A 25,128-nucleotide genomic window follows, 5' to 3' on the forward strand; every position below is an offset into this window, starting at 1 on the left:
ACATGAATATTGCAGTTTTCATGACATATAAACCTACTTGTATAGACCGATGTGCTGACAGGTGAGCTCTGATACCCCCGGACTCCGACTGTCACCACAGTAATGGTGTACATAGTCCCTGATGTCAGGTTCTGGAGGGCGACACTTGTTGTGTTACTTGTCACAGTCCAAGGACTTGAAGAATTCCCATAGCTTATATTATAGGACTTATCCACACCGGCCATATTTACTGGCTCCGTCCAATATAACGTCAGGCTGTTGGTTCCAGTTGAGTTTATGGTTAGGTTTCTTGGTGGAGTTGGATCTGTGACGAAAGACAGAAATATAAGATCAGATTCAGCAGAAGATTTAATAGCACAAGACTGAATGTCACCGATCTACATAAAATCCTAATAGGACAAGTCCTGTCTATAGGCGCCATTACTGCATGTGACATCAGACAGGCCCAGGCTTAGGCCAACTCTCTGTAAGCCACCGGGTCACAGCAAAGAGAAGAAACGGCTCTGAGTGATGTAAGACCATGTATAGGGCTGAACAAAAGAAAAAAGTTTATTGAAACACATACATAACAGAGAATATAGTCCATAGTCAGTGCCGTATACAGAGTGTGCACCAGGGGAACCCATATCAGTATAGAGGAGTATTTTATTTTTTTTTGCGAGTGAGTGATCTCCATCGTACAGGGTTTGATGGGCCTGGAACATTTTCTCTCACAAATTCATGTAATTCGGGCCAGCAGAGATATAAGATCTGACCATAACCCGACCAAAAACTAACAAATTCTGCTCCCGATCACATGATAATATAGTGATATAATACTCACACGTGGCCTCTGTCACTGGGGCGGACATCTGGTTACAGCTCCCACTGACTGTCCGCACAGTGACATTATATTCCCTCCCTGGTAGTAATCCTGTGACAGTCACTTGTGTATTATTAGTCTGTATGGAGTTAGTGACGGCTCCTGTATTATTAGTCCATATGTCAGTGATGTCTCCTGTTACATTCACTGTATAATAATCCACTTTTCCTGCTGGTCTCATCCACGAGACTCCAAGAACATTGACCGACTTGTAATTGTTCAGTGAGATGTTGACGGCTGGTAAAGGAACTGAGGAGAATATCACAGATCACAGACAGGTTAGTTATACAACAGGTAACTCTGTTAGGCGGGGTTCACGCGGGGTTTCTTGGGCTGGATTTTGACGCATCAGAACCCGGCTCAAAGAAACCCCCTTCCCATTGAAATCAATGGGAGTTGGTCATTTCCTTTCTCTGCGAGCGAGAACAAACCAAAAGAAGTGACCTGCCCATTCTTCAGTCCATCTTGTGACACCTCCCTCCCGACTAGGTCATTCATTTGGGCCTAATCCGGAGCGGAGTGCGTGACTGGATGCCGCTGCACTAACCGGTTCTTGGACCGGAATCTGAGGCGGCCTCCGCGTCAAAGTCCAGCCCAAAAAACCCCGTGTGAGCCCGGCCTTATAAGTAAAGTAAGCGGACTGTGGCAGATGAACAGACACGTGTTTGTGTTGTGAAAAATATAAAAATGATATAAAGGAAAGCTGTTGTATATACATGATGAGGACACTTGTATACTGTGCTGCAGTGTAGAGATCAACAATCCAACATATCGCAACAGATCCATTCACTACAATGAGGCAAACGGACTGTATAGGATTAAACCATAGACGTCCATTGACCTGATTTCTGTCTTTTTGGCCAGAACAAATAATGTAGTTAGATTCTGAAGAATAAGGGCTAGTTCACACGTGAGTATAAGGGGAGGTTTTTGACAGCGGATTTCGCGTCCAAAACCTCCCCTTATAATGGTGGTCTATGGAGACCGCCGGGCTTCTGTTCTCCGCTAGCGGTGAGCTGCTGCTAGCGGAGAAAAGAAAGGACATGTCCTTTCTTCAGGCGGAAGCCGCGCAGGCTCAGTCGCGCGGCTTCCGCCCCCCGCAGCTCCCTCCTATGTCGGCTCATTCATTTGAGCCGACAGCAGAGGGTTAAGCCGCGACAGCGATGGTCGCGGCGGGCGGGTTTTGACAAGAGAGAGACGCGGCTCGCCGCGTCTCTCTCTGTGTCAAAACCCGCGCGGGCAGTTCACGTGTGAACTAGCCCTAATATTTGTGATTCCCAAAGTCAAATTGGCCATAGATATTTACTCAAAGAAGTTGTGAAACGTTCTATCACATCATTTAATCTAGAGATCCCCTTTCATGTCCAGCAATGTCAATACATTTTCACTTTCCACTCCGTCCTCACCTGTGCAGGTAGATAGTGACACGGGGTCTGACTCCGTGTTATCGGCCGCTCTTGTATATACCATGAATGTATAGGTCTCTCCTGCGGTCAGGTTAGATATTGTAGCTGATCCATTGGTCACTGTTGTATTATATAACATTGTGGAGGATGAGGCGACATTGGTCTGGACTCTGTAGGTGTAAGACGTCTTATACTCATCAGGGTTACTCCATATCAGAGACACAGAAGATGAGGTCACATTACTGATCTGCGGAGATTTCACCGGCAATGGCTCTGAAATAAAACAAAAAAAATATTCAAAAACAATTGCACCTTACAATACATTATTGGTAATCTCTACCTAAGATGTATGACACTTCTATTACCCGGATATATGCCGATTTACTACAGGGATTGTATTACCTACTACAAGAGCTATCGTTCTAGTCAGAATACAATGGACGACATTATGGTGAGAACTAAACACAAGACAGAACAGCTCAGCACAAGGTCCCCAAGACTTAAGAGTCTTATACTTATCTTATACCTACTGGGAATCCTGCACTTCAGAGACATACAGTATAATGGGCTTATAAAGACATATACGTCCTGTACTGAGATCTGTATAGACATATCCGTCCTGTACTGAGATCTGTATAGACATATACGTCCTGTACTGAGATCTGTATAGACATATACGTCCTGTACTGAGATCTGTATAGACATATACGTCCTGTACTGAGATCTGTATAGACATATCCGTCCTGTACTGAGATCTGTATAGACATATACGTCCTGTACTGAGATCTGTATAGACATATACGTCCTGTACTGAGATCTGTATAGACATATACGTCCTGTACTGAGATCTGTATAGACATATACGTCCTGTACTGAGATCTGTCATCGCTCTCGGTGACCATACTATTGACTACAGACTTGTATATTTCAGTTTTAAAGAAATATAAACCTACTTGTATAGACCGATGTGCTGACAGGTGAGCTCTGATACCCCCGGACTCCGACTGTCACCACAGTAATGGTGTACATAGTCCCTGATGTCAGGTTCTGGAGGGCGACACTTGTTGTGTTACTTGTCACAGTCCAAGGACTTGAAGAATTCCCATAGCTTATATTATAGGACTTATCCACACCGGTCATATTTACTGGCTCCGTCCAATATAACATCAGGCTGTTGGTTCCAGTTGAGTTTATGGTTAGATTTCTTGGTGGAGTTGGATCTGGGAAGAAAGACAGAAATATAAGATCAGATTCAGACACATTCAGCAGAAGATTTAATAGCACAAGACTGAATGTCACCGATCTAAATAAAATCCTAATAGGACAAGTCCTGTCTATAGGCGCCATTACTGCATGTGACATCAGAGAGGCCCAGGCTTAGGCCAACTCTCTGTAAGCCACCGGGTCACAGCAAAGAGAAGAAACGGCTCTGAGTGATGTAAGACCATGTATAGGGCTGAACAAAAGAAAAAAGTTTATTGAAACACATACAGAAGAGAGAATATAGTCCATAGTCAATGCCGTATACAGAGTGTGCACCAGGGGAACCGATTTTAGGATAGAAGAGTATTGTTTTTTTTTTTGCGAGTGAATGATCTCCATCGTACAGGGTTTGATGGGCCTGGAAGATTTTCTCTCACAAGTTCATGTAATTCTGGGCCAGCAGAGATATAAGATCTGACCATAGCTGGACCAAAAACTAACAAATTCTGCTCCCGATCACATGATAATATAGTGATATAATACTCACACGTGGCCTCTGTCACGGGGGCGGATGTCTGGTTACAGCTCCCACTGACCGTCTGTACAGTGACATTATATTCTCTCCCTGGTAGTAATCCTGTGACAGTCACTTGTGTAGTATTAGTCTGTATGGAGTTAGTGACGGCTCCTGTATTATTAGTCCATATGTCAGTGACGTCTCCTGTTACATTCACTGTATAATAATCCACTTTTCCTGCTGGTTTTGTCCACGAGACTCCAAGAACATCAACCGACTTGTAATTGTTCAGTGAGATGTTGACGGCTGGTAAAGGAACTGAGGAGAATATCACAGATCACAGACAGGTTAGTTATATAACAGGTAACTCTGTTAGGCGGGGTTCACATGGGGTTTCTTGGGCCAGATTTTGACGTGGCATCTGCGTCAGAATCCGGCTTAAAAAAACGCTTCCCACTGAAATCAATGGGAGTTGGTCATTTCCTTTCTCTGCGAGCCAGAACAAACCAAAAGAAGCGACCTGCCCTTTTTTCAGTCCATCTTGTGACACCTCCCTCCCGACTAGGTCATTCATTTGGGCCTAATCCGGAGCGGAATGCCACGATTGGATGCCGCTGCACTAACTGGTTCTTGGACCAGAATCTGAGGCGGCCTCCGCGTCAAAGTCCAGCCCAAAAAACCCCGTGTGAGCCCGGCCTTATAAGTAAAGTAAGTGGACTGTGGCAGATGAACAGACACGTGTTTGTGTTGTGAAAAATATAAAAATTATATAAAGGAAAGCTGTTGTATATACATGATGAGGACACTTGTATACTGTGCTGCAGTGTAGAGATCAACAATCCAACATATCGCAACAGATCCATTCACTACAATGAGGCAAACGGACTGCAGAGGATTAAACCATAGACATCCATTGACCTGATTTCTGTCTTTTTAGCTGGAACAAATAATGTAGTTAGATTCTGAAGAATAATATTTGTGATTCCCAATGTCAGATTGGCCATAGATATTTACTCAAAGAAGTTGTGAAACGTTCTAGCAAATGATTTAATGTAGAGATTCCCTTTCATGTCCAGCAATGTCATTACATTTTCACTTTCCACTCCGTCCTCACCTGTGCAGGTATATAGTGACACGGGATCTGACTCGGTGTTATCGGCCGCTCTTGTATATACCATGAATGTATAGGTCTCTCCTGGGGTCAGGTTAGATATTGTAGCTGATCCATTGGTCAATGTTGTATTATATAACATTGTGGAGGATGAGGCGACATTGGTCTGGACTCTGTAGGTGTAAGACGTCTTATACTCATCAGGGTTACTCCATGTCAGAGACACAGAAGATGAGGTCACATTACTGATCTGCGGAGATTTCACCGGCAATGGCTCTGAAATAAAACAAAAAAAATATTCAAAAAAAATTGCACCTTACAATACGTTATTGGTAATCTCTACCTAAGATGTAAGACACTTCTATTACCCGGATATATGCCGATTTACTACAGGGATTGTATTACCTACTACAAGAGCTATCGTTCTAGTCAGAATACAATGGACGACATTATGGTGAGAACTAAACACAAGACAGAACAGCTCAGCACAAGGTCCCCAAGACTGAAGAGTCTTATACTTATCTTATACCTACTGGGAATCCTGCACTTCAGAGACATACAGTATAATGGACTTATAAAGACATATCTGTCCTGTACTGAGATCTGTATAGACATATCCGTCCTGTACTGAGATCTGTATAGACATATCCGTCCTGTACTGAGATCTGTATAGACATATCCGTCCTGTACTGAGATCTGTATAGACATATACGTCCTGTACTGAGATCTGTATAGACATATACGTCCTGTACTGAGATCTGTATAGACATATCCGTCCTGTACTGAGATCTGTATAGACATATACGTCCTGTACTGAGATCTGTATAGACATATACGTCCTGTACTGAGATCTGTATAGACATATCCGTCCTGTACTGAGATCTGTATAGACATATACGTCCTGTACTGAGATCTGTATAGACATATACGTCCTGTACTGAGATCTGTATAGACATATACGTCCTGTACTGAGATCTGTATAGACATATCCGTCCTGTACTGAGATCTGTATAGACATATACGTCCTGTACTGAGATCTGTATAGACATATACGTCCTGTACTGAGATCTGTATAGACATATACGTCCTGTACTGAGATCTGTATAGACATATCCGTCCTGTACTGAGATCTGTATAGACATATACGTCCTGTACTGAGATCTGTATAGACATATACGTCCTGTACTGAGATCTGTATAGACATATACGTCCTGTACTGAGATCTGTATAGACATATACGTCCTGTACTGAGATCTGTATAGACATATACGTCCTGTACTGAGATCTGTCATCGCTCTCGGTGACCAGACTATTGACTACAGACTTGTATATTGCAGTTTTCAAGAAATATAAACCTACTTGTATAGACCGATGTGCTGACAGGTGAACTCTGATACCCCCGGACTCCGACTGTCACCACAGTAATGGTGTACATAGTCCCTGATGTCAGGTTCTGGAGGGCGACACTTGTTGTGTTACTTGTCACCGTCCAAGTGCCTGAAGAATTCCCATAGCTTATATTATAGGACTTATTCACACCGGCCATATTTACTGGCTCCGTCCAATATAACGTCAGGCTGTTGGTTCCAGTTGAGTTTATGGTTAGGTTTCTTGGTGGAGTTGGATCTGTGACGAAAGACAGAAATATAAGATCAGATTCAGCAGAAGATTTAATAGCACAAGACTGAATGTCACCGATCTAAATAAAATCCTAATAGGACAAGTCCTGTCTATAGGCGCCATTACTGCATGTGACATCAGAGAGGCCCAGGCTTAGGTCAACTCTCTGTAAGCCACCGGGTCACAGCAAAGAGAAGAAACGGCTCTGAGTGATGTAAGACCATGTATAGGGCTGAACAAAAGAAAAAAGTTTATTGAAACACATACAGAAGAGAGAATATAGTCCATAGTCAATGCCGTATACAGAGTGTGCACCAGGGGAACCGATTTTAGGATAGAAGAGTATTGTTTTTTTTTTGCGAGTGAATGATCTCTATTGTACAGGGTTTGATGGGCCTGGAACATTTTTTCTCACAAATTCATGTAATTCTGGGCCAGCAGAGATATAAGATCTGACCATAGCTGGACCAAAAACTAAGCAAATTCTGATCACATGATAATATAGTGATATAATACTCACACGTGGCCTCTGTCACCAGGGCGGACGTCTGGTTACAGCTCCCACTGACCGTCTGTACAGTGACATTATATTCCCTGCCTGGTAGTAATCCTGTGACAGTCACTTGTGTAGTATTAGTCTGTATGGAGTTAGTGACGGCTCCTGTATTATTAGTCCATATGTCAGTGATGTCTCCTGTTACATTCACTATATAATAATCCACTTTTCCTGCTGGTTTTGTCCAGGAGACTCCAAGAACATCGACCGACTTGTAATTGTTCAGTGAGATGTTGACGGCTGGTGAAGGAACTGAGGAGAATATCACAGATCACAGACAGGTTAGTTCTATCACTCTGTGGTAAGTAAAGTAATAGGCCCGAGGCCCGAGAACAGAAATAGGTTTGCTGTATTAATATTCTAAATACTATTATAAAGAAATTACTAATTTGATTAACCCCTTAGTGATTGGCCTCTTTTGGGCTTCCATATTATTAACATGGATCAGTGGGGGACCCAAGCTGATCAGCTGTTTAAAGAGGCCTCTTCAACTAGCTGATCTATAGGGGTTGTGGGTGTCAATGCCATACGATATAATGCAACCTTTACATTTAGAGAATCCATGAAAGGTTCTGAGTTATTATTAAAGGTACAGCCTCCCTTTTAGAACCAAAATTGTGAATACATTATACAAACCTGTGCAGGTAGATAGTGACACGGGGTCTGACTCAGTGTTATCGGCCGCTCTTGTATATACCAGGAATGTATAGGTCTCTCCTGCAGTCAGGTTAGATATTGTAACTGATCCATTGGTCATTATTGTATTATATAACATTGTGGAGGATGAGGTGACATTGGTCTGGACTCTGTAGGTGTAAGACGGCTTATACTCATCAGGGTTACTCCATGTCAGAAACACAGAAGATGAGGTCACATTGCTGACCTGCGGAGATTTCACAGGCAATGGCTCTGTTAAAAAAAAAACAAAAAAAACCCCCCATGAACACAAACTTGTACCTGGATATATGCGGATTTACTAGAGGTGATGTTTTAGATGCTGTGAGATTCTACCATGTTTCTACCAAGAATACAATACATTACATTATTCTGAGGTGTCTCCCCCCTAAACTAGTCAGGACGGACACACTGCATGGAAGAGGGCGAAAAATACGGAGAGAAAAGCACTGCTGGCATGGGGAACAGTATCCCCCAAAGGTGTGAACCTAACCTTACCAATAACCCCTCTAAAGCCAGAACATACTTAGGGCTCGTTCACATCTGCGCTCGGTCTCCGTTCTGCAGGTTTCCATTTCCTGCACAAAACAGAGCAGGAGACGGAAACCTGCAGGACTCTTTCATACCCATTCATTTGAATGGGTTTGAAAGATGTCCGGCCGTGAGCGCCGGTGAGTGTTTTATGCTCTCCGCCGCGAAGCCGTTTTTTTTAAACCGGACACAGAGTCGGACATGCAGTACTCTGTGTCCGATTTTAAAAAAATAGTTTTGCGGCGGAGAGCATAAAACGCTCACCGGCGATCACGGCCGGACCCGGTCTGTGGTTTCCGTCTTCTTGCATGCAGAAGACGGAAACCACAGAACAGAGACCCGAACGCAGGTGTGAACCTAGCATCAGAGGCATTTTATAAAAAGATCACTCATAGGCTATGGTCCCCCCAGCCCTTCAGAAACTCCACACCCCAATTCCACTTAAAATATGCAGAGATAAAAGACTTTTCTCTCCACTGATTTCGGGCAGAAACACGGCAGACCCCATCATAGTTTATGGGGGTAACCACTTTTTAAGTAGATAGATTTTCTTTTTTCAGGACCCAAAGAACGGAAACCTGAATGTTAGTGTGAACCTCGTAATACAGTGCAGATATCATACAGGGAATATAAACCTACTTGTATAGACCGATGTGCTGACAGGTGAGCTCTGATACCCCCGGACTCCGACTGTCACCACAGTAATGGTGTACATAGTCCCTGATGTCAGGTTCTGGAGGGCGACACTTGTTGTGTTACTTGTCACAGTCCAAGGGCTTGAAGAATTCCCATAACTTATATTATAGATCTTATTCACACTGGTCATATTTACTGGCTCCGTCCAATATAACGTCAGGCTGTTGGTTCCAGTTGAGTTTATGGTTAGGTTTCTTGGTGGAGTTGGATCTGGGAACAAGGACAGAAATATAAGATCAGATTCAGCAGAAGATTTAATGGCACAAGACTGAATGTCACAGATCTAAATAAAATCCTAATAGGACAAGTCCTGTCTATAGGCGCCATTACTGCATGTGACATCAGACAGGCCCAGGCTTAGGCCAACTCTCTGTAAGCCACCGGGTCACAGCAAAGAGAAGAAACGGCTCTGAGTGATGTAAGACCATGTATAGGGCTGAACAAAAGAAAAAAGTTTATTGAAACACATACAGAAGAAAGAATATAGTCCATAGTCAATGCCGTATACAGAGTGTGCACCAGGGGAACCCATATCAGTATAGAAGAGTATTTCATTTTTTTGCGAGTGAATGATCTCTATTGTACAGGGTTTGATGGGCCTGGAAGATTTTCTCTCACAAATTCATGTAATTCTGGGCCAGCAGAGATATAAGATCTGCCCATAGCTGGACCAAAAACTAACAAATTCCGATCACATGATAATATAGTGATATAATACTCACACGTGGCCTCTGTCACCGGGGCGGACGTCTGGTTACAGCTCCCACTGACCGTCTGTACAGTGACATTATATTCCCTGCCTGGTAGTAATCCTGTGACAGTCACTTGTGTAGTATTAGTCTGTATGGAGTTAGTGACGGCTCCTGTATTATTAGTCCATATGTCAGTGACGTCTCCTGTTACATTCACTGTATAATAATCCACTTTTCCTGCTGGTTTTGTCCAGGAGACTCCAAGAACATCGACCGACTTGTAATTGTTCAGTGAGATGTTGACGGCTGGTAAAGGAACTGCGGAGAATATCACAGATCACAGACAGGTTAGTTATATAACAGGTAACTCTGTTAGGCGGGGTTCACATGGGGTTTCTTGGGCCAGATTTTGACGTGGCATCTGCGTCAGAATCCGGCTTAAAAAAACGCTTCCCACTGAAATCAATGGGAGTTGGTCATTTCCTTTCTCTGCGAGCCAGAACAAACCAAAAGAAGCGACCTGCCCTTTTTTCAGTCCATCTTGTGACACCTCCCTCCCGACTAGGTCATTCATTTGGGCCTAATCCGGAGCGGAATGCCACGACTGGATGCCGCTGCACTAACCGGTTCTTGGACCGGAATCTGAGGCGGCCTCCGCGTCAAAGTCCAGCCCAAAAAACCCCGTGTGAGCCCGGCCTTATAAGTAAAGTAAGTGGACTGTGGCAGATGAACAGACACGTGTTTGTGTTGTGAAAAATATAAAAATTATATAAAGGAAAGCTGTTGTATATACATGATGAGGACACTTGTATACTGTGCTGCAGTGTAGAGATCAACAATCCAACATATCGCAACAGATCCATTCACTACAATGAGGCAAACGGACTGCAGAGGATTAAACCATAGACATCCATTGACCTGATTTCTGTCTTTTTAGCTGGAACAAATAATGTAGTTAGATTCTGAAGAATAATATTTGTGATTCCCAATGTCAGATTGGCCATAGATATTTACTCAAAGAAGTTGTGAAACGTTCTAGCAAATGATTTAATGTAGAGATCCCCTTTCATGTCCAGCAATGTCATTACATTTTCACTTTCCACTCCGTCCTCACCTGTACAGGTAGATAGTGACACGGGGTCTGACTCCGTGTCATCGGCCGCTCTTGTATATACCAGGAATGTATAGGTCTCTCCTGCGGTCAGGTTAGATATTGTAGCTGATCCATTGGTCAATGTTGTATTATATAACATTGTGGAGGATGAGGCGACATTGGTCTGGACTCTGTAGGTGTAAGACGGCTTATACTCATCAGGGTTACTCCATGTCAGAGACACAGAAGATGAGGTCACATTACTGATCTGCGGAGATTTCACCGGCAATGGCTCTGAAATAAAACAAAAAAAATATTCAAAAAAAATTGCACCTTACAATACGTTATTGGTAATCTCTACCTAAGATGTAAGACACTTCTATTACCCGGATATATGCCGATTTACTACAGGGATTGTATTACCTACTACAAGAGCTATCGTTCTAGTCAGAATACAATGGACGACATTATGGTGAGAACTAAACACAAGACAGAACAGCTCAGCACAAGGTCCCCAAGACTGAAGAGTCTTATACTTATCTTATACCTACTGGGAATCCTGCACTTCAGAGACATACAGTATAATGGACTTATAAAGACATATCCGTCCTGTACTGAGATCTGTATAGACATATCCGTCCTGTACTGAGATCTGTATAGACATATCCGTCCTGTACTGAGATCTGTATAGACATATACGTCCTGTACTGAGATCTGTATAGACATATACGTCCTGTACTGAGATCTGTATAGACATATCCGTCCTGTACTGAGATCTGTATAGACATATACGTCCTGTACTGAGATCTGTATAGACATATACGTCCTGTACTGAGATCTGTATAGACATATCCGTCCTGTACTGAGATCTGTATAGACATATACGTCCTGTACTGAGATCTGTATAGACATATACGTCCTGTACTGAGATCTGTATAGACATATACGTCCTGTACTGAGATCTGTATAGACATATACGTCCTGTACTGAGATCTGTCATCGCTCTCGGTGACCAGACTATTGACTACAGACTTGTATATTGCAGTTTTCAAGAAATATAAACCTACTTGTATAGAGCGATGTGCTGACAGGTGAGCTCTGATACCCCCGGACTCCGACTGTCACCACAGTAATGGTGTACATAGTCCCTGATGTCAGGTTCTGGAGGGCGACACTTGTTGTGTTACTTGTCACCGACCAAGGACTTGAAGAATTCCCATAGCTTATATTATAGGACTTATTCACACCGGCCATATTTACTGGCTCCGTCCAATATAACGTCAGGCTGTTGGTTCCAGTTGAGTTTATGGTTAGGTTTCTTGGTGGAGTCGGATCTTTGATGAAAGACAGAAATATAAGATCAGATTCAGCAGAAGATTTAATAGCACAAGACTGAATGTCACCGATCTAAATAAAATCCTAATAGGACAAGTCCTGTCTATAGGCGCCATTACTGCATGTGACATCAGACAGGCCCGGGCTTAGGTCAACTCTCTGTAAGCCACCGGGTCACAGCAAAGAGAAGAAACGGCTCTGAGTGATGTAAGACCATGTATAGGGCTGAACAAAAGAAAAAAGTTTATTGAAACACATACAGAAGAGAGAATATAGTCCATAGTCAATGCCGTATACAGAGTGTGCACCAGGGGAACCGATTTTAGGATAGAAGAGTATTGTTTTTTTTTTTGCGAGTGAATGATCTCCATCGTACAGGGTTTGATGGGCCTGGAACATTTTTTCTCACAAATTCATGTAATTCTGGGCCAGCAGAGATATAAGATCTGACCATAACCTGACCAAAAACTAACAAATTCTGATCACATGATAATATAGTGATATAATACTCACACGTGGCCTCTGTCACCGGGGCGGATGTCTGGTAACAAATATCACTGACTGTCCGCACAGTGACATTATATTCTCTGCCTGGTAGTAATCCTGTGACAGTCACTTGTGTAGTATTAGTCTGTATGGAGTTAGTGACGGCTCCTGTATTATTAGTCCATATGTCAGTGATGTCTCCTGTTACATTCACTATATAATAATCCACTTTTCCTGCTGGTTTTGTCCAGGAGACTCCAAGAACATCGACCGACTTGTAATTGTTCAGTGAGATGTTGACGGCTGGTGAAGGAACTGAGGAGAATATCACAGATCACAGACAGGTTAGTTCTATCACTCTGTGGTAAGTAAAGTAATAGGCCCGAGGCCCGAGAACAGAAATAGGTTTGCTGTATTAATATTCTAAATACTATTATAAAGAAATTACTAATTTGATTAACCCCTTAGTGATTGGCCTCTTTTGGGCTTCCATATTATTAACATGGATCAGTGGGGGACCCAAGCTGATCAGCTGTTTAAAGAGGCCTCTTCAACTAGCTGATCGATAGGGGTTGTGGGTGTCAATGCCATACGATATAATGCAACCTTTACATTTAGAGAATCCATGAAAGGTTCTGAGTTATTATTAAAGGTACAGCCTCCCTTTTAGAACCAAAATTGTGAAAATATTATACAAACCTGTGCAGGTAGATAGTGACACGGGGTCTGACTCAGTGTTATCGGCCGCTCTTGTATATACCAGGAATGTATAGGTCTCTCCTGCAGTCAGGTTAGATATTGTAACTGATCCATTGGTCATTATTGTATTATATAACATTGTGGAGGATGAGGTGACATTGGTCTGGACTCTGTAGGTGTAAGACGGCTTATACTCATCAGGGTTACTCCATGTCAGAAACACAGAAGATGAGGTCACATTGCTGACCTGCGGAGATTTCACAGGCAATGGCTCTGTTAAAAAAAAAACAAAAAAAAAACCCCATGAACACAAACTTGTACCTGGATATATGCGGATTTACTAGAGGTGATGTTTTAGATGCTGTGAGATTCTACCATGTTTCTACCAAGAATACAATACATTACATTATTCTGAGGTGTCTCCCCCCTAAACTAGTCAGGACGGACACACTGCATGGAAGAGGGCGAAAAATACGGAGAGAAAAGCACTGCTGGCATGGGGAACAGTATCCCCCAAAGGTGTGAACCTAACCTTACCAATAACCCCTCTAAAGCCAGAACATACTTAGGGCTCGTTCACATCTGCGCTCGGTCTCCGTTCTGCAGGTTTCCATTTCCTGCACAAAACAGAGCAGGAGACGGAAACCTGCAGGACTCTTTCATACCCATTCATTTGAATGGGTTTGAAAGATGTCCGGCCGTGAGCGCCGGTGAGTGTTTTATGCTCTCCGCCGCGAAGCCGTTTTTTTTAAACCGGACACAGAGTCGGACATGCAGTACTCTGTGTCCGATTTTAAAAAAATAGTTTTGCGGCGGAGAGCATAAAACGCTCACCGGCGATCACGGCCGGACCCGGTCTGTGGTTTCCGTCTTCTTGCATGCAGAAGACGGAAAGCACAGAACGGAGACCCGAACGCAGGTGTGAACCTAGCATCAGAGGCATTTTATAAAAAGATCACTCATAGGCTATGGTCCCCCCAGCCCTTCAGAAACTCCACACCCCAATTCCACTTAAAATATGCAGAGATAAAAGACTTTTCTCTCCACTGATTTCGGGCAGAAACACGGCAGACCCCATCATAGTTTATGGGGGTAACCACTTTTTAAGTAGATAGATTTTCTTTTTTCAGGACCCAAAGAACAGAAACCTGAATGTTAGTGTGAACCTCGTAATACAGTGCAGAGATCATACAGGGAATATAAACCTACTTGTATAGACCGATGTGCTGACAGGTGAGCTCTGATACCCCCGGACTCCGACTGTCACCACAGTAATGGTGTACATAGTCCCTGATGTCAGGTTCTGGAGGGCGACACTTGTTGTGTTACTTGTCACAGTCCAAGGGCTTGAAGAATTCCCATAACTTATATTATAGATCTTATTCACACTGGTCATATTTACTGGCTCCGTCCAATATAACGTCAGGCTGTTGGTTCCAGTTGAGTTTATGGTTAGGTTTCTTGGTGGAGTTGGATCTGGGAACAAGGACAGAAATATAAGATCAGATTCAGCAGAAGATTTAATAGCACAAGACTGAATGTCACAGATCTAAATAAAATCCTAATAGGACAAGTCCTGTCTATAGGCGCCATTACTGCATGTGACATCAGACAGGCCCGGGCTTAGGTCAACTCTCTGTAAGCCACCGGGTCACAGCAAAGAGAAGAAACGGCTCTGAGTGATGTAAGACCATGTATAGGGCTGAACAAAAGAAAAAAGTTTATTGAAACACATACAGAAGAAAGAATATAGTCCATAGTCAATGCCGTATACAGAGTGTGCACCAGGGGAACCCATATCAGTATAGAAGAGTATTGTTTTTTTTTTTGCAAGTGAGTGATCTCCATCGTACAGGGTTTGATGGGCCTGGAACATTTTCTCTCACAAGTTCATGTAATTCTGGGCCAGCAGAGATATAAGATCTGACCATAACCTGACCAAAAACTAACAAATTCTGATCACATGATAATATAGTGATATAATACTCACACGTGGCCTCTGTCACCGGGGCGGATGTCTGGTAACAAATATCACTGACTGTCCGCACAGTGACATTATATTCTCTGCCTGGTAGTAATCCTGTGACAGTCACTTGTGTAGTATTAGTCTGTATGGAGTTAGTGACGGCTCCTGTATTATTAGTCCATATGTCAGTGATGTCTCCTGTTACATTCACTATATAATAATCCACTTTTCCTGCTGGTTTTGTCCAGGAGACTCCAAGAACATCGACCGACTTGTAATTGTTCAGTGAGATGTTGACGGCTGGTGAAGGAACTGAGGAGAATATCACAGATCACAGACAGGTTAGTTCTATCACTCTGTGGTAAGTAAAGTAATAGGCCCGAGGCCCGAGAACAGAAATAGGTTTGCTGTATTAATATTCTAAATTGGGTCTCTTTTAGACCCAACATTGTGAATATATTATACAAACCTGTACAGGTATATAGTGACACGGGATCTGACTCAGTGTTATCGGCCGCTCTTGTATATACCATGAATGTATAGGTCTCTCCTGCGGTCAGGTTAGATATTGTAGCTGATCCATTGGTCACTATTGTATTATATAACATTGTGGAGGATGAGGCGACATTGGTCTGGACTCTGTAGGTGTAAGACGTCTTATACTCCTCAGGGTTACTCCATGTCAGAGACACTGAATATGAGGTCACATTACTGATCTGCGGAGATTTCACCGGCAACGGCTCTGTTAAAAAAAAAAAACAACCCATGAACACAAACCCTTATCTGGACTGGATATGTGCGGAATTACTAGAGATGATGTTTTGTCTATGAGGTTTTCGTTTTACGGGACCACAAGCGGACCCAAAGAACGGGAACCCGAATGCTCACGTGAATCTAGTGATACACTGCAGATATCATACAAGGAATATAAACCTACTTGTATAGACCGATGTGCTGACAGGTGAGCTCTGATACCCCCGGACTCCGACTGTCACCACAGTAATGGTGTACATAGTCCCTGATGTCAGGTTCTGGAGGGCGACACTTGTTGTGTTACTTGTCACCGTCCAAGTGCCTGAAGTAGTCCCATAGCTTATATTATAGGACTTATTCACACTGGTCATATTTTCTGGCTCCGTCCAATATAACGTCAGGCTGTTTGTCTCGGTTGCGGTTATGGTTAGGTTTATTGGTGGAGTCGGGTCTGTGCAGAAAGACAGAAATAAAACATTAGAATTAGACATCTAAGGTGAGAAAGTTATCCGAAAATGACTGATTGTTTAAATCACGCTTTAATATCAAATATATTTTTAAAGAATTTTTGGTGATTTTTAATTTTCCTTGTTATCTATTTACTTATAAAAAAAAAATCCACAAATTTTGCAAATCAAACTCTGGCCACAAAGACTAAATTAGTCTGCGACTTCCTTTTTGCTGGAGATGGACCATAGACACCATAGTCCGGGGAGACCCTATTGTCTCTTAAGGGGGAGTTTACCAGGAACTTGACATTACCTATTGTGACTGGTGAACTCTGTGTTTTATGTATACAGGATAGCTGTGATATTCAGTGTACAAAGAAGTCTACAGAAAACAGGAAGTGTCAGCATATTATATGGCTTAGTGGGCGGATTCAGAACTGCAGGATATTTTCAACATAAGCAGTAACATTAAAAAAACAAAACTTAATAAAACTTTAAAAAAGGTAATTTTCTGTTGACACATTCCCTTTAATAGTGTAAAATCAATTAGATAGAGATCTAAATAAGGTCTCATTAGGTCGGCCTCGGTCTATATGGCCTGTTAGGGCTCCTCTGCTTGGGTCACTCCTCTCTCTGCCTGCGCAGGGAGTCACTGCCATCTTGTAGGTATTTTGCAGCAGTTGCTGAAGGATAAAACATGGCCGGTGATCAATAATGACTGATCACAGTTGCTTGCAGTTGGCAGACCTGTGATGATCAACTGATTGCAGGTCCTGGGTTAGAGAACCCCTTTAAGCCTCATGCACCGAGCAGATTCCCTATGTCTCTGCATTATGAACCTCATATAAAATAATAATGGGCACACAGAAACACAGTATAGGGCCATAAGATGCCAAATAAATGAGCAAAATTTGCTCCTGACCACATGATAATATAGTCACATAATACTCACACGTGGCCTCTATTACAGGATCAGACGTCTGGTTGCAGCTCCCACTGTCTGTCCGCACAGTGACATTATATTCCCTGCCTGGTAGTAATCCTGTGACATTCACTTGTGTAGTATTAGTCTGTGTGATGTTAGTGACGGCTCCTATAACATTGACTGTATAATAATCCACTTTTCCTTCTGGTTTTGTCCACGAGACTCCAAGAACATCGATCGACTGGTAATTGTTCAGTGAGATGTGGACGGCTGGTAAAGGAACTAAGGAGAATATCACAGATCACAGACAGGTTAGTTATATAAAAGTTATACTAAGCTAAACACTCCCACCCTTCCTCCAACTTCTAACTTACTCGCCAACAGACGTCAAATATTGGATCCGGCCCCACAGAAGTAAGTGATATCCCCCGTGCCCAGAAGATCTGGACAGGAAGACAGGTAAGTATGGTGGGGTGGTCCGAGTTAGTTGGGAAAGGATAGTAGTGGCGGGCTAGATAGAGAAACAGGTAGGGGGTGTAAGGTAGTGAGAGAGGGAGGGGGAGGGAATGAAGGTGGAGCTAGTGTGAGGCAGCTCTTAGTGAAGTGCAATGCATCATGGTAGTTGTAGGATAAAAGAACAGGCATTATTTTATGGCAAAATGTACAGCTTTATTTTTAATGTAAGTTGTGTCTTATGCACACAATAGCCGGGTACACAGAGGAGCCAAAGCTGTGGCTACAGGAGTAATAGGAAATACATAAGAAGTTCTTATACTTCTCCCTTCGGCTGAATTCACTCCAGGCTTTGGCTCATAAAACTGCAGCTTTACAGTCACATCCACTTACTGATTCTCTCCGTCCTCACCTGTGCAGGTAGATAGTGACACGGGGTCTGACTCGGTGCTGTTATCGGCCGCTCTTGTATATACCAGGAATGTATAGGTCACCCCTGCGGTCAGGTTAGATATTGTAGCCGATCCATTGGTCACTATTGTATTATATAACATTGTGGAGGATGAGGGGACATTGGTCTGGACTCTGTAGGTGTAAGACGTCTTATACTCATCAGGGTTACTCCATGTCAGAGACACTGAATATGAGGACACATTACTGATCTGCGGAGATTTCACCGGCAATGGCTCTGTAGATAGAAATAAATTTTTAAAAAAGCCATGAACACAAATTTGTACCTGATATGTGCGGATTTACTAGAGATGATGTTTTGTCTATGGGGTTTTTGTTTTACGGGACTGAAAGCGGAGCCAAAGAACGGGAACCTGAATGCACACGTGAATCTAGTGATACACTGCAGATATCATACAGGGAATATAAACCTACTTGTATAGACCGATGTGCTGACAGGTGAGCTCCGATACCCCCGGACTCCGACTGTCACCACAGTAATGTTGTACATAGTCCCTGATGTCAGGTTCTGGAGGGCGACACTTGTTGTGTTACTTGTCACAGTCCAAGTGCCTGAAGTAGTCCCATAGCTTATATTATAGGACTTATTCACACCGGCCATATTTTCTGGCTCCGTCCAATATAACGTCAGTTTGTTTGTCCCAGTTGAGTTTATGGTTAGGTTTATTGGTGGAGTTGGGTCTGTGCGGAAAGACAGAAATATAAGATTAGAATTAGACCTCTAAGGTGAGAAAGTTACCAGAAACTTAATGAAATATGAATTCAAATATGAATAATGCGGCATGGCATGTGTCCTTATGTATGGATTCTCCCCTAGAACCATATTTTATAGATCAGAATATGGTTTTCAGGCATCATACAAAGGCCCATGGAGTTCCTATGGCTTGATAATACGGCCCACCATGTGCCCTTATACAGGTTCACGAGCCCTAAATCACAAAGGTTTATGGGTCAGGGCTCGTTCACATCAGCGTTGTGAACTCCGTACTTCAGGTTTCCGTTTCCTGCCTAAAACAGAGGCAGGAGACGGAAACCTGCAGGAGTCTCTCTCACCCATTCATTTGAATGGGTGAGAGAGATGTCCGGCCTTGAGCGGCGGTGAGCGTTTTATGCTCTCCGCCGCGAAACCGGGTTTTCTAATCCGGACACAGAGTCGGACATGCAGTACTCTGTGTCCGGATAAAAAAATCCGGTTTCGCGGCGGAGAGCATAAAACGCTCACCGCCGCTCACGGCCGGACCCGGTCTGAGCTTTCCGACTTCTGGCATGCAGAAGATGGAAAGCTCAGAACGGACAGGTGAACGCTAGTGTGAACCTAGCGTTAGCTTACAGAAAATATAAAATTGTTTGCAGCTCTTAAAGGGTACCTGAGTTTTCATGAAAAGTATAGGTCTTGCTGGGCAGTCTGTTCTATGACTGTATAAGCCTTCCTACGTGGTGTCCTAGCAGTCTTTCTGCTGCTAATATCCCCATTATAGCTGCAGCACATTTTACAATTGGCTCAGACAGAGTTGTCTACAATAAGAAGCAGCCTGCCCTTCTCCCTTATCCATTATAACTAGTTTGTTCAGTTTACATGTAATTCTGCCAGGAGTAACTGTACAATAGCAAACAAATAGCTGAGAGAAGCCCAAGTGACCGTAATACAGGAAAACTAGGGAGAGTGGATTGCAAATACATGTAACATCACTGACCAAGGAAAAGACCAAATTAGTAAAGCTGCTGCTGTCTGTGAATAATATCTCATGACCACACAAGCAGCCAGAAGTAGATATAGTATATAGAAGACTTTTCATACATGGTAAGATGCTGCAGAATATTCAGTCCAGTGTGTGTATAGACTATGAGGATAACAAACCCCTCCCCACTGCATTTATTGTGTCAAGACAGGTCAGGCTCCAATCACTGTGAAGCCATCTTGCATTTATGAACAGAATTTCCCTGGTAACAGTCCATGCACACAACCATGTGCCAGCCCCGTACCGTGATTGAACAGCACCTGGATGTCATTCATTGGGGCCAGTGATCACGGCCACAAACCAGACAGGAATAGGACTATCAGAAACCCAGGATAGCACATTGAACTAGCACATGGTCATGTGCATGGGTCCGAATAGCGAATGTACTGAAAATCAGCTATTAAGGGAAATACCTAGTAGCAGAAAGCAGCAACCCGCTCTATTAAATGAGACCAAGTCTGAAAAGTTAGTGGCCATTTATACAAAGCATATGAACTTACTTGTATAGACAGATGCGCTGACAGGTGAGCTCTGATACCCCCGGACTCCGACTGTCACCACAGTAATGGTGTACATAGTCCCTGATGTCAGGTTCTGGAGGGTGCTGGTATTTGTTGCGGAGTTTAAGGTGCTTGATAAGGAATTCCCATAAGTTATAAGATAGGACTTTGTCACTTCAGCCATATTTTCTGGCTCTCCCCAGGATAATGTGAGGTCCTTTGTTCCAATAGTAGTAAAGGTTATGTTTCCTGGTTGGGTTGGATCTATATAAAAGAAATTCAGTCACAACTCATCGTATACAATAGAATAATGTAAAATGGATACAGAATAGACTACTCACACGTGGCCTCTGTCACCGGGGCGGACGTCTGGTTACAGCTCCCACTGACCGTCTGTACAGTGACATTATATTCTCTGCCTGGTAGTAATCCTGTGACATTCGCTTGTGTAGTATTAGTCTGTATGGAGTTAGTGACGGCTCCTGTTACATTGACTATATAATAATCCACTTTTCCTTCCGGTCTCGTCCAAAAGACTCCGAGGACATTCACAGACTTGTTTATAGCGATTGAGGAAACTTGTCCAGGAACTGGCAGGAAAATAACCACAAATGATCCATATAAGAAAATTTTAATCATATATAAATCATATACAGTCATGGCCAAAAGTTTTGAGAATGATACAAATATAAATTTTTACAAAGTCTACTGCTTCAGTTTTTCTAATGGCAATTTGCATATACTCCAGAATGTTATAAAGAGTGATCAGCTTAACAGCAATTACTTGCAAAGTCAATATTTGCCTAGAAAATGAACTTTATCCCCAAAAAAAACATTTCAACATCATTGCAGCCCTGCCTTAAAAGGACCAGCTAACATCGTTTCAGTGATTGCTCCATTAACACAGGTGTGGGTGTTGATGAGGACAGGGCTGGAGATCAATCTGTCATGATTAAGTAAGAATGACACCACTGGACACTTTAAAAGGAGGTTGGTGCTTGGCATCATTGTTTCTCTTCTGTTAACCATGGTTATCTCTAAAGAAACACGTGCAGTCATCATTGCACTGCACAAAAATGGCCTAATAGGGAAGAGTATCGCAGCTAGAAAGATTGCACCTCAGTCAACAATCTATCGCATCATCAAGAACTTCAAGGAGAGAGGTTCCATTGTTGGCAAAAAGGCTCCAGGGCGCCCAAGAAAGACCAGCAAGCACCAGGACCAGTGCGGCACCTCCCATGAGGCGACCTGAAGCGACCGCTTCAGGCGACGCTATGTCAGGACCCCAGGGAGGGCTGCATTTTTGATTACCTAAGCCAGTCCAGGACAAGCTGTCCTGGACTGGCTTAGCACCGAGCGGTGGTTTGGGGAGGCCACTGGAGCAGCGCTGCTCCAGCAGCCTCCCCTCACGCTCAGGCAGAGAGCAGGTCCTCTCCGTGCCTGCTCTCTGCCTGCGAACGGCGCTAAGCCCTGCCCCTTCGCTTCGCCATGCCCCCTTCGATCCGCCACACCCCCTCCGCTCCGCCCCCTCCTCCCGGGATGGGGGGGGAGCGGCTTTCTGTAGTTCGCCTCGGGCGGCGAAAGGGGTAGGTTCACCCCTGACCAGGACCGTCTCTTAAAAGTGTTTCAGCTGCGGGATCGGGCTCCCAGCAGTGCAGAGCTTGCTCAGGAATGGCAGCAGGCAGGTGTGAGTGCATCTGCACGCACTGTGAGGCGGAGACTCTTGGAGCAAGGCCTGATCTCAAGGAGGGCAGCAAAGAAGCCACTTTTCTCCAGAAAAAAGATCAGGGAAAGACTGATATTCTGCAAAAGGTACAGGGAGTGGACTGCTGAAGACTGGGGTAAAGTCATTTTCTCTGATGAATCCCCTTTTCGATTGTTTGGGACATCTGGAAAACAGCTTATTCGGAGAAGACGAGGTGAGCGCTACCACCAGTCTTGTCTCATGCCAACTGTAAAGCATCCTGAAACCATTCATGTGTGGGGTGGCTTCTCAGCCAAGGGAATCGGCTCTCTCACAGTCTTGCCTAAAAACACAGCCATGAATAAAGAATGGTACCAGAATGTCCTCCAAGATCAACTTCTCCCAACCGTCCAAGAGCAGTTTGGCCATCAACAATGCCTTTTCCAGCATGATGGAACACCTTGCCATAAAGCAAAGGTGATAACTAAATGGCTCAGTGAACAAAACAGAGAGATTTTGGGTCCATGGCCTGGAAACTCCCCAGATCTTAATCCCATTGAGAACTTGTGGTCAATCATCAAGAGACGGGTGGACAAACAAAAACCTACAAATTCTGACAAAATGCAAGCATTGATTGTGCAAGAATGGACGGCTATCAGTCAGGATTTGGTCCAGAAGTGGATTGAGAGCATGCCAGGGAGAATTGCAGAGGTCCTGAAGAAGAAGGGTCAACACTGCAAATATTGCAACGCTGCATTAACTCCTTCTAACTGTCCATATAAGCTTTTGTTACTCATAATATGAGAATTATATAGTGATGCGTGCAGAAACAGATTGTTGGAGATCACTTTTGCAAGACGTTTTCACTTTTGTTCACACCCCTGTAGTGATCTTCAGCTGCAGCCAGTGCTGAGGAGTTGGAGTCCAAGTAGGAATCGGGGCCAGTTTTGGGAATAGTCAGAAAACAGTTTTTATCTATATTATACAATGACTAATATTATATAATTTAATACATTCCTAGCTTGTTGTATATTTACTTTCATAGAAATTCAACAACTAGATTTTTTCACAAATTATTGTAGCTTAGAAACTTCTGCCTGACCATGGCTGTCAGACATCAGAGTCAGAGTCTGGCCAGAGTGGAAAAACAGAGTCGGAGTCAGCGCTTTGGCCTACTGACTCTACAGCCCTGGGTGCAGCAGTCTGTATTGTGCAGGTCCAAGTCCCCACTTCTGCAAAATAACATAGGATGACAGATCTTACTATCAGTTAATGATTTACACTACACAAAGAGGTTCTGCAGCAGTGTACATTATAGACACCAACAGATTTCAACAGTTATATACTCAACATCTAGTCTGCTTTTAATTTACAATAGGACACATTATATTACATTATATTGTATTTATTGTTTTAATTTTAGCACTACAGTGATATAGAATATGCTCAATTTCCATGATCCAGGTCATATAGTAGACCATAGGACCATATGTTCTAGGCAGTCCGTCCTCACCTGTGCAGGTAGATAGTGACACGGGGTCTGACTCGGTGCTGTTATCGGCCGCTCTTGTATATACCATGAATGTATAGGTCTCTCCTGCGGTCAGATTAGATATTGTAGCTGATCCATTGGTCACTATTGTATTATATAACATTGTGGAGGATGAGGTGACATTGGTCTGGACTCTGTAGGTGTAAGACGTCTTATACTCATCAGGGTTACTCCATGTCAGAGACACAGAAGATGAGGTCACATTACTGCTCTGCGGAGATTTCACTGGCAATGGCTCTGTTAAAAAAAAAATAAAGTAAAACAATTTAATAAGTTTATGAAATTAATTTAGATATATTTATTCATTAAAAAACAATTACAGTAGATAGATAGATAGATAGATACACACACATATATATGTTCTTCTTGTCTTTAATATTAATTTAAAGTGTCAGAGTTGTTTCAGCTTTCAGATGACACCAGATCTGCTGTTCTATGTGCTATACAACTATGTGAAGTGACCCCGTCCTATTTGGCATCTAGTACTTATGTACGGATTTTCCCTGGCAGCAGCTCAGTTAGACACTGAAAAGTCTGTTTTTATAAAGAAAAAGTATGATAAGTTATTAAAGTATGTTGGAAAATATTCAATAGACACCGCCTACAAAACAAACAAACAAAAAACCATGTAAAGAGCACTTGGCACTTACACTCCCCCAGGCAGTCTGAGGAACCATCCCCAGTACTATTTGTCATCAGACATCACCTACATATAATCTGTACAGGGCGGCTGATGATGATGATGGAGATCTGTTTGGCTCTGACAATGACTAATATTTGTAATGTGCTTATCTCACACAAGGGACTCGAGGAGTAGGGAGCGTTGCGGAGTTAGTGGCTGCTGGGATATCCCCAGCGCTCATCCCCAACACCCACGAGGGTCAGCTCATTTATGAGTAGCCATATGGTAATTTTTTTCTGTAACAACAAACACGGGGAGAACATGCAAACTCCGTTCAGATATTGGCTTTTCTCAGCTTTAAACCCAGGGCCCCAACACTGCAAGGCAACAGTGATATCCCCTGCTAGGTGCCCACTAGTCTCCTCACTGAACCCTCCACAATAAGGGGAATGTGTTATTTTCTCTACACCAGAAAAATAGTGTCAATGGGAACAATTGTGGCCCATCTTTGGAGAATGGGCCACTTGTGCAC

The 25,128-nt window shown here is 43.2% G+C and overlaps 1 protein-coding gene across 1 annotated transcript in view; it reads right to left on the reverse strand.

Moving 5' to 3' along the window:
- Positions 1 to 25,128, reverse strand: part of LOC142214420 (uncharacterized) — a 290,721-nt gene that overhangs the window by 38,986 nt on the left and 226,607 nt on the right. Inside the window, exons 22-36 of the mRNA XM_075283365.1 lie at positions 23,936 to 24,211; positions 21,080 to 21,328; positions 14,692 to 14,958; positions 13,483 to 13,755; positions 12,811 to 13,098; positions 12,030 to 12,296; positions 10,984 to 11,256; positions 9,900 to 10,187; positions 9,121 to 9,387; positions 7,912 to 8,184; positions 4,019 to 4,306; positions 3,222 to 3,488; positions 2,269 to 2,541; positions 824 to 1,111; positions 38 to 304 (exon numbers count right to left, since the gene is read on the reverse strand). Of these exons, the coding sequence (XP_075139466.1) occupies positions 38 to 304; positions 824 to 1,111; positions 2,269 to 2,541; positions 3,222 to 3,488; positions 4,019 to 4,306; positions 7,912 to 8,184; positions 9,121 to 9,387; positions 9,900 to 10,187; positions 10,984 to 11,256; positions 12,030 to 12,296; positions 12,811 to 13,098; positions 13,483 to 13,755; positions 14,692 to 14,958; positions 21,080 to 21,328; positions 23,936 to 24,211 (4,104 nt within the window). The remainder of the gene's footprint in view (positions 1 to 37; positions 305 to 823; positions 1,112 to 2,268; positions 2,542 to 3,221; positions 3,489 to 4,018; positions 4,307 to 7,911; positions 8,185 to 9,120; positions 9,388 to 9,899; positions 10,188 to 10,983; positions 11,257 to 12,029; positions 12,297 to 12,810; positions 13,099 to 13,482; positions 13,756 to 14,691; positions 14,959 to 21,079; positions 21,329 to 23,935; positions 24,212 to 25,128) is intronic.

Source organism: Leptodactylus fuscus, chromosome 7 (assembly GCF_031893055.1).
Source record: "Leptodactylus fuscus isolate aLepFus1 chromosome 7, aLepFus1.hap2, whole genome shotgun sequence".
Classification (NCBI taxonomy): Eukaryota; Metazoa; Chordata; class Amphibia; order Anura; family Leptodactylidae; genus Leptodactylus; species Leptodactylus fuscus.